The sequence below is a fragment of the Macrotis lagotis genome, chromosome 1 (genome assembly GCF_037893015.1).
Source record: "Macrotis lagotis isolate mMagLag1 chromosome 1, bilby.v1.9.chrom.fasta, whole genome shotgun sequence".
Taxonomy (NCBI): Eukaryota; Metazoa; Chordata; class Mammalia; order Peramelemorphia; family Peramelidae; genus Macrotis; species Macrotis lagotis.
In genome coordinates, this window is record NC_133658.1 from 372301560 (window position 1) to 372316953 (window position 15394).

A 15394-nucleotide genomic window follows, 5' to 3' on the forward strand; every position below is an offset into this window, starting at 1 on the left:
TAATATGGGATGCCCTTCTGAGCAGGGAGAGGAAGGAGGGGGGTATGATGATGTAAAAAACATAAGACATCAATATCAACTTATTAAAAAAGAAATAAACAAGAATTCATGAATAAAGATCCTCCCAGAAGCATCAGGACCTTGCCTAGATTTGAAACTAGACAGTCATTCTTAACGTAGGGCACCTAGGCAGATTATGAAGAAAGACAAACAGAAGCAGCACCTGTTCCTCCATCCTACGAAGGTACTTTTTATGACCATTCATGGCCTAATGGTATAATTTCTAACAAGCCACCGTAGCTTTAGCTTTAAATATAAGGAACTCAGTTATTTTAAGTTTTTGTAAGTCCTGTGTAGCTTTAAATGTATTTGTAATGAGCAGGGGTTTTTAAAAATACATTCCCATATCCAAAGAGGCCATGTGATGTAGTGGATAGAGAACCAGTTCTAGAATCAGAAAGAGTTGTATTCAAGCCCAGTCTCACTTGCATTGGTGTGATTCTAAACAGCTCTAAAACCAATTGCAAGGCAGTTGCTAATCTACATTGGTGTGAGGAATTTCCTAATCAGAACCTCCCCACACAGGTTAAGCCACCAAAAAAAAAAAAATCCAAGCATTAACCTTTTTGACACATTTCAGTAAGTTTTCCCAGTCTTCCCTCTAAATTATTCAAAAACAAGTTCTATTATGTCTTTTTTTTTTGTTCACTATATATATACCATAATCATTTCTCCAGATAACTGTCCTTACATCACTGAATTCTCCCTTGTCATAAATTGGGATAGTTAAGTAGAATTCAGTTAACAAAACAACTACTCATGAAAGTGTAATGTAGCCTTCTATATCAATGGCCCCTCCCCCTAACTCTTTACCAGGAAAGGAAAATATTTTTTTTCATCTGTTCTCTGGAACAAAGTATTAAGCAATGCAATTTCATTTCCTTTTTAAAAAAATACCTGTCATTAATGGGTTTCCCCTAAATAATTTTAATCTCAAACAGGAATTCTTAATCTTTTTTTATGTTAAGGACCCCTTTGGCAATTCAGTGAAAATTATGGTCCCTTTCAGTTGTGTTTTTATTGCAAAAAATAAAATTCTAGAATTTCAAAGAAAACCAATTACAGTGAAGTGCAGTTATCAGAAATATTTTTAAAAGCAAGTTTATGGACCCCAACTTAAGAACCCTTACTCTCAAGCCACTTAGACAAAATTAGATCAGTTTAGTTACCACTGTCTTAGCTAGAACTTGGGGTTCTTACTCGGGGACTTTCTGCTTCTGAAAAATCAGATGTAACATGGGATGAGAGGTAGCATGTATGTAAATAAGAAACAGTGGTAGATTTGGGGGACTATCTCTGTCTTGTGAGTGCTGCCTTCTCATCTCCTGTTTTATCCATTTCCTGGTTTCCGCTACTCAACATGCTTCCTTCCCAGTCTCTTGGAGATACTGGTCTTTGCCCCGGCACGTGGGTCGCCGTCGGACACTTGGGGACTTATACACCATTGGATGGGGTCAAGGTGGATTCTGTGGAGGCTTGTTCTGTGGTTTTGTGTTTGGAGCCTGGTCCTCTCTTTCTGCCCTATGCATGAAATTCTTTCCCCTTGTGACCATGTGTGTGTATGTCTATGTATTTTGCATGTTAATAAACAGTGACCTTGCTTGTGTCACTTGTGCTCAGTATATTTGTGTGGGGGCCTGGAAAGAGGAGTCATCATCCGACTCTCACAGTTACTGTACTGCAGAGGTTGTCCCTCTTCTCCTTTTCCTCTTCTAGCTCTCCTCAAAACAAACCAATGCCTTTGGAAGCTCAAGCTGTTCTCTTAGCAGAATCATCAGTGGTCAAGTCTGCTTCCCTCAGCTTTCATTTGGGTCATGGTTTGGAGTTAGAGATACACTCCCCGCTCTCCCCCCACCTCACATGTGGAGGATGTCCACATCCAGGACGATGCCTTATAGGAATCAGAAAAAGAAAGGGACTAGTACTCTGATTTGGCAACAAGGCATCCCATCTGAGCAACATCTATTCTTCACAGTCCCTCACTTGATGGAACCTTTCATGCATACCCAGGCCCTGGCATCTTTCCCTACATGGTCTGCAGTTTTCATGAGTCAGAGGAACAACCGACTCAGCTGCCCCACAGGATATACCATTATTTGAGTCAACTTATTTCCCTACTTGGATGGATCAGAGAGGTTAAATAAATAAATAAATGGACATATTGTAAGTCAGCCCTCAGTGCCAGACAGGCAGACCACAAAAAGAAGCTTGTTAGGAGTTATTGGAAGGAGCGGGGAGAGAGGGAGGGAGAGAGAGAGAGAGAGAGAGAGAGAGAGAGAGAGAGAGAGAGAGAGAGAGAGAGGGAGGGAGGGAGAGAGAAGACAGGAAAGGAAGAATTAGCATGCATACTTCAGCCCCTCAACCCACTTTAGCCTTCAATGATAAGAAAGGAATTTTCCTGGGAATTGAAGGGATTGCAGATTCCTTCTTAACTTGCCTGTTGCTTCCTTTGGATCTGGATGTTGAGCATGGGGTAACACCCCAAGGCTGTTTCCTGTATTGCTCTCTCTCTTACAACCCTGACCCTAGGCATGAGTGCTCTTGAGCAGCTGAAGACCAAGCCCATTCCCTTGCTTTCTGCAGAATCAATGTCCTGAATCTGGATGATTCTGAAGGAACAAAACCCTTCTGTTTGAAGGCCAGAGACCTCAGGGTTTTACTGTGGGAGGGGAAACAGCTGGATTTAACTTTTCTGAAAGTATGAAGTAGAAGATCTGAAAGCAACTTTGGGGAAAGGAAGGAGCTACCTATTTATATTTGTTCTCCTGACTATATTAATGAAACTTCTAGCTGTCTTTGGTTAGTAATGATCTCATCCCCAGACCATCTGCTGCCAAATGGATCTAATCCCTCAACACTACAGGCAGCCAGGTTGCCAAATCTAAATGGGAGGTTGTCATAGCCAGGCAAAGCTTTAACCCTTCTTATCCTGAATTGGATTCAACTGCATAGAGACTGCCAGACCTTCAATAAAGACCCAGTTGTAGACTTAAAAGGATTATTCATGATACTCTAACTGACCATGATGGTAGCAGTTCTCATAGGGTCTTCCCTTGAAGGGCTTCCAATAAATTTGTTCTCTCCATTGTTGGGTAGAAAAACAAAAGACTATTAAAAAACTAAATTAAGCTGTCTACTTTTAATTGGGATTTGAACAGTTTCTAAAGGAAGGTTTTCTGATCTTATGGGGAGGAAACTTGCTGTATGGCAACTGACTTTCCTCAGTGACTCTTTGGGGTAACCTAGTTCTAATGTCATACTTTGTTCCTAACAGAGGAGAAATACACCGTCATTTACCCATATACTGCTCGAGACCAGGATGAAATTAACTTGGAAAGAGGGGCCATGGTGGAAGTTATCCAGAAAAACCTAGAGGGCTGGTGGAAGATCAGGTATTCTTCCCTATCTCCCCTAAACCTTAGAGAGGGGATGACTGGGATTTCTTATACTGAGTGACACTACATGGGACTCTATATGATGATCTGTGATAATGAGTCCTGAAAGAAGGTGTCTCTTATATGCTTCTCCCCTTAATCAAATTCTTCTTTGTAAGCCTGTAATAGACAATCTCATCTTCCCACATGCACAATCGCAACTTACCAGGATCTAGAAGAAATTCTAGATTCTGACCATAGATATTTCTTATAAATGGCAATTGCATTGGAAATTGCCATTTATGTTCTTTTTTTATTGTTTATTGTTTAGTATTTAGTGTTTTATTTTTCCCTAACTACATGTAAAACCAATTTTTAACATTTCTTTTTAAAATTTTGAGTTCCAAATTCTCTGTCTTCTTCCCTCTCCACCCCCTCATTGAGAAGACAAGCAATTTTATATAGGTTATATGTGTATTGCCATGCAAAACATATTTCCATATTGGTCATAATGTAGAAGTAAACATAGACCCCCAAAAAAGCCTCAAGAAAAATAAAGTATAAAAAGTGTGATTTGATCTGTATTCAGACGCCATCACTTCTTTCTCTGGGGATGGACAGCATTTTTCATATAAGTTCTCCATATAAGTTCTCTCTACAGTTATTGCTGAAAAATGCTAGATCATTCACAGTTAATCATCTTGCAATATTGCTGTTACTGTGTACAGTGTTCTTCTGGTTCTACTCCTTTCACTTTGTATCAATTCATACAAGTCTTTCTAGGCTTTTCTGAAAGCATCCTATTCATTTCTTATAGCAAAATAATATTCAATGTCATTTTTTTTTGCAAGGCAATGGGGTTAAGTGGCTTGCCCAAGGCCACACAGTTAGGTAATTATTAAGTGTCTGAGGCCAGATTTGAACTCAGGTACTCCTGACTCCAAGGCCAGTGCTCTAGCCATTGCACCACCTAGCCACCCCCAGTGTCATTTATTTTCGACCCCACTTCAAGTAGAGGATAGTGCTTTAAGCATAGTCACAAATTCCCGGTGCTTGTGAATATGCAAATATACAAAAAACATGATTTTTTTTTTAGTGGGAACACATTCAAGTGTGCAAACCCTCTACCAATTCAGATTGCAAATCCTATATGACTTACTTTTGGGTAAGTCAAAGAGAATTACCTAGGCACATGGAGTTTAAATGGCTTGACCACAGTCACATAGCTAATAAGTATATGAGCATATATATTTTATAAATATAAAACCTACACACATATACATATATATTTTCCTCAATTGCATCTCTCTGACTCTGCCATTATTCTACACTACCACTAGTCATGTGGAAGAAGGGTTTGTTTCTTTGGTATGCCACTGTCACAACCCTTGTACTTTTCCTTACAATGAGGTTGCTTTAGTTGATGTTAGACTCTTCCTTCAAACTGTAAGCATCTCAAGGACAAGTGCCTATTACCTCAGTCTCTGTCTCTCAGAGCCTAATAATAACAATAATAATAATAATAATAATAATAATAATAATAATAAATAATGTTATTAGTAGTACTGTAATTGCATGCGTGTAGTACTCTGCTTTACAAAATATCCTCATTCTCTCAAAAAAAAAAATAATGTGAGGTAGGTGGGACAATTATCATCCCTATTTTACAGATGGGGAAACTAAGAAATATAAAAGTCATATGACTTTCCCAAAATTGTAAAGCAAAATAGCACCAGCACCAAGATCTCCTGACTCCTAGATCAGTCCTGATCTAGAATTTGACATCAGCAATAATACTGTGCATCACTGTGATAGAAAGAGACATATTATAATCCCCCAAGTAAAAGCCCTTCTTTACCCAGAGCTCTGATTAGGCCTAGGAGAGAAAAAGTTGTAGGACTAAGCAAGGGAAGATATTTTTCTTAAATGTAATACTACATTATAAACAGTTCTTTCCCATTATGCAAAAGCATTGCCCCAACTAGAGCTAGCACAAAGCAAATTGTTTTTCCCCGTCTCAGATCAACTCAGACTCTTTTAGGTATTAGAGCTGGTCTCAAGTGGCACCACCTTCCCCTTCATGAGTCCGGGTTCCCTAGACTTCATCACCAAGCTTCCTGACAATGCTCCTTCCTCTTTTCTTCTTCTCCTGTACACTAAACCCTTCCCCTTCCAAGTGTTTCTCAGAATCCTGCATGATCTGGGCTAGAGTGGGAGGTGAGATGAAGAGAGGGAAAACTCCTTCAGACTTCCTACCCTGAGAAGCTCACACCCCCAGGTACCCAAAGGTCTCCCAAGTGATCTCCAGACTTTTCCACTCCCCTCATGTTTTGTCTTGATCTAATTAGAGTCAGACTCATTGAGATCAAGAACTATTATCCTTTTCTTTTTGTATCCATAGAATATAGCAAAGAATTTCAACCTTAGTAAACACTTAATGTTTTTTCATTCATTCATCTTCATTCATTAAAAGAAAATGGATGGTAACCAGTCAGCCTCCACCCCTTTTTTACCTGGATTTTATTTAAAATTTTTCATCAATATCCATTACTAATATTAATCTATAGTTTTCTTTGTTTTGTTTTACAGTGGTTTAAGTATTAGTCTCATAAAAGATTTGGTAAAGTGTTTTCTTTTTCCATTTTTGAGAATAATTTGTATAGTATAAGTACTCTTTAAAAGTTTGATACCTGTAAATCCATTTGATTCAGAGTGATATTTCCCCCCCCTTTGTCCATGAACCCTTTTAATATTAAGTTCATTTCAATACTATGATTCTTGGACCACTGACCAATTCATCCATATATAATGCAGACCCTTCCCTTTTTCTCCCATGGTTGTGCTGTCCTTATTTGCTTGTTTTTGTCATTTTTGCCCAGATTTTTGCAGATCATTAGCAAAATGACTGGTGTGACAAACAATTTTACCCACAGAGCTTGGAAATTCTTCTACTATTTGACTTCCTTTCATGTTTTCTTATTGCATGGCTTCTCTAGAGGGATTATGCTCAATATTAAGCAGCAGGTGCTTACCACTGAGTGGCACCACATTCTTTTATCTAAATTGATTTTCAGGAATAGAGACACCCACATAGCTTTAAGGCATATTTGGGCCCGAGGAGAGATAGCCTTGATTTGATCCCTACAGCTTAGTACAGGCAGGAAATATGCAGCATCTCCATGGAGCCATGGGACATCTATAGCAATTACTGTAATATGATATCTTACACTTTATTGAGCATAAGGGTGCTCAAACACTTGTTGACTGACATATTATATTAACTTCATCCTACCATTTTCTTTCCCTTCTCCCTCATCCTTTTCTTACTTGAATCTCTCTTTCTTCTTTGACTGTACCTTGCAGTGGTATACAAAGGCATTGATTTAGCACCCTTATTAAGGTTAATGAAGTCTCTGCCCTCGCACAAAAGAATATTAGAAGGCAACTCTTTCTACATGAAACCTTTCTTGTTTCCCTAGGTTCTAGTTATCATCTAACCCTGCCCCCAAATCATCTTCTTTCTACTTTTTTTAGTGTGTATATGTGGGTGTGTGGGTGTGTGGGTGTGTGTGTGTACACACACATATATATATGTATATGCATGTTATATAATGTTATTCAGATTATCTGATATCGAGTAAAATCATTAAATTTATTGACTTACACAATAAACCTTGCAACTTTAAAAAAAAGTCTGAAAAAATGTTAATTGAGTGTTGGCGTCGAAAAAGCACAGTGCTTCCCCTCAGCTGCAAAAAAAAAAAAAAAACAGAAAAAAAAACAATTTCCCAGAATTTGTACCATGACAATAGCTTTGACCAGGACTGCTAAGGCAGGAAGAGTTCAGGATGGATGAGGGTTATGATGGTAAGCAAAATGTAGCTGACTAAGTAGCTCTTTGGTTTGGCCTTTTAAAATCAAGCCAAATTCTTTGGAATTAGTTATAAGTGGCCTTGGGGGTTGGGATAGAAGTTGAGAAGATTGAGAGAGGGAGGCTGTTTTGCTATTACGCCTGAAGATCTAGGTTTGCAGGGTTTACCCTTCAGAGGTCAGAATATCTTCCAAGACATTCTGCCCAGAATTTAGATAATTGGCCACCAAAATAATTATAATGCCTCTGTGTGTATGACTTCTCTTGAAAGGGTATAACTTGGCATTTTAGAACATCAAATCTCATGGCAACCTGTGATTCCTTTAGTCCTGAACAGAGACAAAAATCCCTTGACTGTATTTTTCTATTCAAAGGAATATTGCCCTAGAATGAAAGAGGGCCATTTTTCTCTATACACCTATTTAAGATGAATAGATAGTCTCAACACAATATGTTTTTATCTTCTTCTGGACCTGTTTCCAATTTTTTTAAAGACCTATATTCTTTTTGAACATCTTAAAACATGTTGAAACGAATACAACCAAGTTTTTAATCTGAGATTTTGTCCACTGCACACTAAACAAATCATCTTTTCTTGTTAAGGACCTTGGGTGAATGGAATCATTTCCATATCTTCCACTCTTAATATATTGGGTTGCCAAAGTCATGATCTATAGTGACTTTCTGTACTTTCTGTACCAGTGGCAGGTAGTGGGCTGACCTCTGTAACAGAGGGAATTCAGTGTGAATTTGACTTTGTTGGTCAGCACACTGATTTCTGAGAACCTCAAGCGCTTTATAGCTTAAAGAAATGAAGTCAAACCAAAAGCCCTATCACATGCCTTGCCTCAGGCTCTGGACCAGCCTGTCTATTCTACAAGTACATAAAATGGAGACAATAACTACAATATTTTTGTAGTACTTTACAATTTACAAAATATATGTGTTACCTAATTTGATCTTTAAAACAGACCTTTGAATTGGGAAATTCTATCACAATGTTTAGCCTCTAAGACCTGTGTCCCTTTTTTGTACAATTATTAGGCATCATCTTATAAGCAATAACAGTTTTTCTCCTGGTTCTTAGTGATTGCCATCTCTTATTCTCTTTTTGTTTATTATTATATTTGAATTATATATTTATTATTATCTTATCACTACTTCACATTCATTGAGATAATTTATACTTTTAGGCTTCTAGTCCCTGATATTTAGGTGAATTTAGAAGGTTAAAGAAGCTTCCCCTCTGGCACAGGGAAAGTATGATGTGAACTCACTGAAGATATTTATTTTCCTAGGTTTCAAGGTAAAGAGGGCTGGGCCCCTGCCTCCTACCTGAAAAAAGGCAGTGGAGAGCTATTTGCTCAGAAGATAAGCTCTGGGTCACCAGCCCATTCATGTACTGTCGATGTGGATGGTATTTCCCGGCAGCAGACCTCGGCAGGCAGAGAAAAGGATGTACTCAATAACCAGAGAGATGGGAGGTTTGAGAATCGCACAGTTCTAGATGGCGACATGAAGCAAAGTAAGTAGATTGTCAATAGGATAAAGAGAAAGTCTGTCTTAAATTCAGTTCATCCTAATAATGCACAATGCATAATGATTAATGTTTTTCTAAGTTTCTTGTAGGTCTTATCTAATTTAAACCTCATAACCCTATTAGTATTATTATCCTCATTTTCCAGATAGGAAAATTGAGATTTTGAGAGAACACATGATTACTGGAAGAACCAGATTTAAAATCATGGTTTTTTTGTTTTCTGCTAATTCTACTGCTCTTCCAGGGACCATGTCTAAAGACTTCTGTATGCCTTATGAAGAGAGGATATGATTAGGGAACAGACTTCCAGTCATTGGAGAAGAAAGGTCCTTCTCTGCACTAGTTTGTTTCGTTTAAGTATTTTGTATTATTGAAAAAAATAATAACCTCGGGGCGACTAGGTGGCACAGTGGATAAAGCACCGGCCCTGGAGTCAGGAGTATCTGGGTTCAAATCTGGTCTCAGACACTTAATAATTACCTAGCTGTGTGTCCTTGGGCAAGCCACTTAACCCCATTTGCCTTGCAAAAAAAAAAAAACCTAAAAAAAAATAAAATAACAACCTCGTAGCTTAAACCAGGTCATATAAGCAATACTGCCTCCAGTTGGCAATTCCTTGGTCCCAGATGAACTATTTCCTTCTTCCCATTTACTTTTGTTTTATGGTCTTGTTCATTATTTCCTGACCCTATTTATACAAAATTCTTGCATCTGATTGAATGTAAGCCCAGTGAGGACAGGAACCATTTAATATTTATCTTTCTTTTCTCTACACCTGACACAGTATTTGACATGTACTTGGTGATTGACTAATTAAACAAACCTCTGTCTTTTAACTACTGAAAATTCCTCTTTCCCCCATAACCATGGACCAGTATTCCATTCTATTTTGGCAATTCTAAGCAGAGAAAGTATTTTGTTGTCCTAGGTCTTTGACTATGCTGATCAAGTTTGAGGAAAAAAGACAGGGAAGGGGATAAGGAAAAGGATGCATGAAAAGTAATCTACCTCAGAATATTGGAGTTCAGAGAGCAAGATATATTATTGTTAAGATCAGAAAGGTGGGTCATAGAGCTAAAGCTCAACAGACCTCAGAGAACTTTTATAAGAAGAAGAAGAAGAAAGAGGAAGAAGAGGAAAAGAAAGAAGGAAAAAGGAAAAGAAAAAAAGAGTAAATGAAAAAGGAAAAGTAAACAAAAGAAGAAAATGAAAAAATGAAAAAGAAAAAGAGAAGAGAGTAGAGAAGAAAAGGAAGAAGATAAAAACATATATTGTCCTATTTGATCCTTACAATAACTTTATAAAATTGGTGCTGTTATAGGAAATTGATCCAAAAAGAAAATAAGGGACTTTCTGCAGTGTCACACATATTTGGCCTCAGGTCTTCCTAAGGATCTATCTGCTACAATGTCTCCTTCTCTCTAGCTTCCTCATGTGAGGAAAATGAGACTGAGGAAAGAAAAGTGACTTGCCCAGAGGCAGATATAAAAGCATGGTATTCTCTCCTCTTTTCCAATTAAATTTTAAATTTAAATTTAATTTCCCTTAAATTTTATCTTATCAGCCATATATAGACTGTTGCACCCATTCAGGATATTGCTAGACAATGCTCTCCACTCTGACTTTCTTGAAGAATTTTCTTCAGTGTAGATTCTCTCCTTAGCACTAACCTCCAATGGTCCCTGACAGTATAGGTGCTTGAAACTTGATGTTCATATGGAAAAGATTCTACCACTGAGCCCAGAAGTTTCTCCTCTCAAACATTCTGGGAGTGTACTTTTTTTTCCCCTCCTTTCCACAAGTTGTCCCTTACTGCTAGAGTGCAAATTCTGGACATCTCTTTAATTTCAGAATAGACAAAGGCTAGTGATTTATTTCATTTTGGGGAAAAGTTGCGTTGACAAAGTGGCATGAACCTGAACTGAGAGAAAGTTCAAGGAAAGTGTATGGATGAACTTACAGGAGATAGTTGATTCTTCCTCTAATTGGAGTTTTTAACATCAAATTCTAAATCATTTATTGTATTTTTTACATTCTAGTTGGCATCATAATTGTTTGTGTGCACATTTTATTTTACTCCTTGAGGTTCCTTGAGTGTAATCAGCCCTGTTTTCTTTTTTTAAAAAAACATTATGCCTTCCCTCTGTGCATTTTTCCTAGTTGATGTGCAACAAATATATGTTGAATAATGGGTACTATCTTTTGAACCAAAGTACAATAAGACTGTGCTTCTCCACAGGATCTCCAAAGATGAGGCAGAGACCCCCTCCTCGACGAGACATGACCATTGTAAGTAAAACCCTCACTCTGGGGAACCAGACCCTTATTTAAAAAGCTTGCATTATAGGATAATCCTGTATATTTAACATATATTTTCTTATCTTGAACAAAGCATCTTCACAGGCATTATTTCATTTTATTCTAGCAACGATCTCAACAATACTCATACTATGTATAGTAAATATTATCATCCTACTTGACATATAAGGAAACAGGTTTAGAGACAAATCATTTGCCTAAGGTCACATAAGATATTATTGACAAAGTCAAAATCAAGACAGACACACCTTTGACTCTTAACCTAGGTCCCTTTCCAATGAATAAATTATATAAAGTTATGCCCCTCTAAGTGAACAAAAACCAAATCTTGGGCAAAAAGGGAACATTTTCCTCTAATGCTATTCTTATTTCCTCTGTTCGTGTTCTGATTGTTGCCTCTAAGGTGTAAGAAAACTTTCTAATTTTTTTCCTCTAAAAAAAAGTTTCAGTGTAGCCCTAGAGTTCCTTTATCTTTCCACATTTCTCCCATAATACCCTCAGTTGAAAATCATCTGATTCACTCATAATTTCAAAAATCCAACATCTCTTTAGAACCAAATCACATTTTAATTGAATCCCACAAAATTACTGGTTGTATATAAACTTGTTATTAATAATAATACACTTTACATTCAAGCAAGTCTTGTGTTTCTCTCAGCCTCGAGGTCTGAACCTGCCAAAACCCCCTATCCCACCCCAAGTGGAAGAGGAGTATTACACCATTGCTGAGTTCCAGACAACTATTCCTGATGGAATCAGTTTCCAGGCTGGACTGAAAGTTGAGGTGCGTTGTCTTGACTTTCCCTTCCTACCTCCAGCCTGCCTTTTCCTCCTCTGACTTCTTCCTTCCTCTGCCCTCCCCTCCCATCCTTTCATCTTCCTTTCCTCTTGTCTGAACAATTCCCTGGAATTTCTCTTCCCCCTGAATACTTTTTCTCATCTCTCTTGATGATTCCAAAAAGTTAAGGTATCCACAGTTCTTTCAGATTTTTTTCTATAGATACATGTTTGGAAATTCCTTTATAGGTGGGAATAACAACAAAGACCCCTCATGCTGCAGCAGCAGCATACATTATAGTTGCCAGAGGTGGCACGTAAGATGGTCCTGGCATAGTCATTACTCTCCAATGAGGATAAATTGACCCAAGTCTCTAACAACACAATTGTTAGAATCAGTCATCACCTCCCAAACACTACCTCCTATCCTTCTCCCTTTGTCTCTATCATCTTCCTCATCAGAAAATAAAAACAATAGGGTATCAGGTAGGTAACTTGGGATGCAGATTTTGAAATGTTCTCTCTCTCTCTCTCACACTATTTCACTCTCATACACACAATATACATCATCATAGATGAGAAATAGGCAGAAATAGCATCATGACAACTGTTATTGTCAGTTCATCATTTCCCATCATCAACAACAAAAATTGGACAAATATTTCTTAAGTAATAACTTGAGTACAAGGAAACATAAGAAAAACATTATCCTTGATCTCAGAGTGCTCCAAAGTCTTTAACAACCAATTCTGCTTCTGTTGTGTTGAATACCATGGGTGCTAATATTTCTCATTAGAAAGAAATCTTATCTCTGCCCCACCACTGGTTATTTAGAAGGAAAGGTATGAAGATTAGGAAAAAATTATATAATTTTTATATCTATTATCAACTATTTTACATCTCCAAAGTATTTTAATGCTATCTCAGTTTACTCGCAAAAGAAAATTACTATTATCCCATTTGAGATATGAAGAAACTGAGACACAATTAATAACTAAGGCTAAGTTCTTTATCTAGTAAGTAGCAAAATAGAGAACAGAACCCTCAGTATCATTTCACAACATTACACGGCCTCCCTGTGTAGCAATACTTCTTCCATGTAGATTATTTTATTTTACTGGTAGAAGCTAATGTCCTCTAGGCAGCACTGTCTCTAAAGAGAAATGTATTTGCATATATTATAATTATATTATGAATTATAAAATATGTCCTATTGGCAACTGAACTGGTTTTATCTGAAACTTGGAAAGTTCACAAGTGATATCAGATCTATGTCTATAGGCCTTAAAGATCTCTCTACCAAGTTCTCAACCTTTATTTCCACCTGCTTTCCACAACTTTTTGAGGAATCAGTGATCTCATAGATGGAATATAGTGACATCAATCACAACTTATTCATACTTTCTCATCTTGTGTGTTTTGTTTAACATTTGTATTGTATTTGCTTTTATGTTAATTGTATTTCACAATATATCCCCCTCCCCCCTCCCCCAAAGTTCCATCTTTTATAACAAACAAGAAAAAAGTGGTGGAAATCAGTTCAGCATAGCTGCTAACATATCAACAAATCTGACATTGTATGTAATGGTTCATACCCATAGTCCACCTCTACAAAGAGGAGATATCTTTTCATTCCTTCTCTTTAGTAACAAGAATCTAGTAAGACTCTTGTCCCTGTTTTCCTACAAATCCTTCAAAGAAGGCCCACACAACATTTTGAGGACCATCTCTAGTTCTCTCTTTTTTGAAAAACTGTTTTAAACTAACTAAATAATTTACAATTAAATGTTGAACATCAGCATGCTATTCAGTAATTTAATTTGCTTAATAGTCTTTTGCAAATGTATTATTAAATTCAACACAAAATATCAAGACATCTTTCTAGTCATCCTCTTTATCCCTCTGCCAAAATATTTTATCCATTCTAATTCACTTTTCATATTATATGGTTGTAAATAATGGGTATTTTGTTTTCTGGCCCTACTTTTTCATTTTGCATTATTTTATTAAGTCCTTTTTAGAATTTTTTTGTCTTCATAATTTCCAGTCTATATTTTTATAATCATCATTCTTTGTTGAACACTTAAGTTGCTTCCAGGTTTGTTTGGTTTTTTAAAAATACTGTGAAAATTTTTAGAACTCCCTTATTGTTTGTTTTTAATAGCATTCAGGATATAGTTCCAGCAGTGGAATTAATAGGTCAAATGACGTGATTATTTTTGTTGACTTTTAAAGCATGTATGAGTTTGCTCTTTAAAAAAAGTTGTATAAGTTGAACATTTTACTAGCATATATGAGTGTTTTGTTGTTGTTCCCTCTTTCAGTCATGTCTTACTTTTTGTGACCCTATATATCATATCCTTGGGGTTTTCTTGGCAAAGATACTGGAGTAGTTTTGTCATTTCCTTCTCCACTGAATAAGACAATAAAGGTTAAGTGACTTGCCCAGGGTCACATAGATAGTGTCTGAGGTCAAATTTGTACTCAGGTCTTCCAAACTCCGGGTCCAACACTATCCACTGAGTCATCTAGCTTATTAATTATACATGTATCTTACCTATTTTATCTATAATTTGTCAGCATAGAGTTTTTTTTTTGAGGAAATCAAAATTAAGTGACTTGCCTAGGATCACACAACTAGTAAATGTCTGAGGTCAAATTTGATCTTAAGTCCTCCTGACTCCAAGACCAGTACTCTATCCATTGATAAACCTAGCTGCCTCTAAAGTTTCATTTTTTAAAAAAATTATGCTTTCCAGTTTGATGATTGTGGGATGACACTTCAAAGTTGTGTAATTTGCATTTCTTTGATTATTAGTGAGGTTTCAATTTGTGATTCCTGTTTTAAAATTTGTTTGTTCATATCTTTTGGCATTCCACGGTATTCTGTCCTTGACCTTCTTTTCTCCCTGAATACTACTTCACTTGGTGATCTCATCTACTACTGATGTTTCTTTAATCTATCTTGCCTTTGTCTTTCTGCTGATATCTAGGCTCCAACTGCCTTTCAGACGTCTGATGTCCGGTAGACATTTTTAACTTAACGTGTCCATTACTGAACTCATTATCATGGTCCCATTCTTCCCCCAGTTTCTGTATTACTGTAGAGAGCACCACTATCCTCAGGCTCACACCCCTAGCTGTCATCTTCAATTATGTCACCCCTATAGCCAATCTGTTTCCTAGGCTTATCAATTTCACCTTTCACAACCACTCTCAAATGTGCCCCCCTCTCTCCTTTAACACTGCCACTTCTCTGTAGGGTCCTTTAATTCCTTTAATCAATTCACATCTGGACTACTTAAATATCCTGCTGGTGAATTTGCCTTTCTCAAGTCTCTCCATTCAGTTACTAAAGTAAAATTACTAAGACACAGCCCTGATCAGATCACCCTTCCCCTCTTCCTACTAAATTTTACAGTTTCCCTTCCCCTCCACTTAATGAACTCTACT

General features: G+C 37.1%; 1 protein-coding gene across 1 annotated transcript in view; it reads left to right on the forward strand.

Annotated features, from left to right (window-relative positions):
- Positions 1-15394, forward strand: part of SH3PXD2B (SH3 and PX domains 2B) — a 125764-nt gene that overhangs the window by 97466 nt on the left and 12904 nt on the right. Inside the window, exons 9-12 of the mRNA XM_074212409.1 lie at positions 3335-3452; positions 8604-8830; positions 11085-11134; positions 11823-11948. Of these exons, the coding sequence (XP_074068510.1) occupies positions 3335-3452; positions 8604-8830; positions 11085-11134; positions 11823-11948 (521 nt within the window). The remainder of the gene's footprint in view (positions 1-3334; positions 3453-8603; positions 8831-11084; positions 11135-11822; positions 11949-15394) is intronic.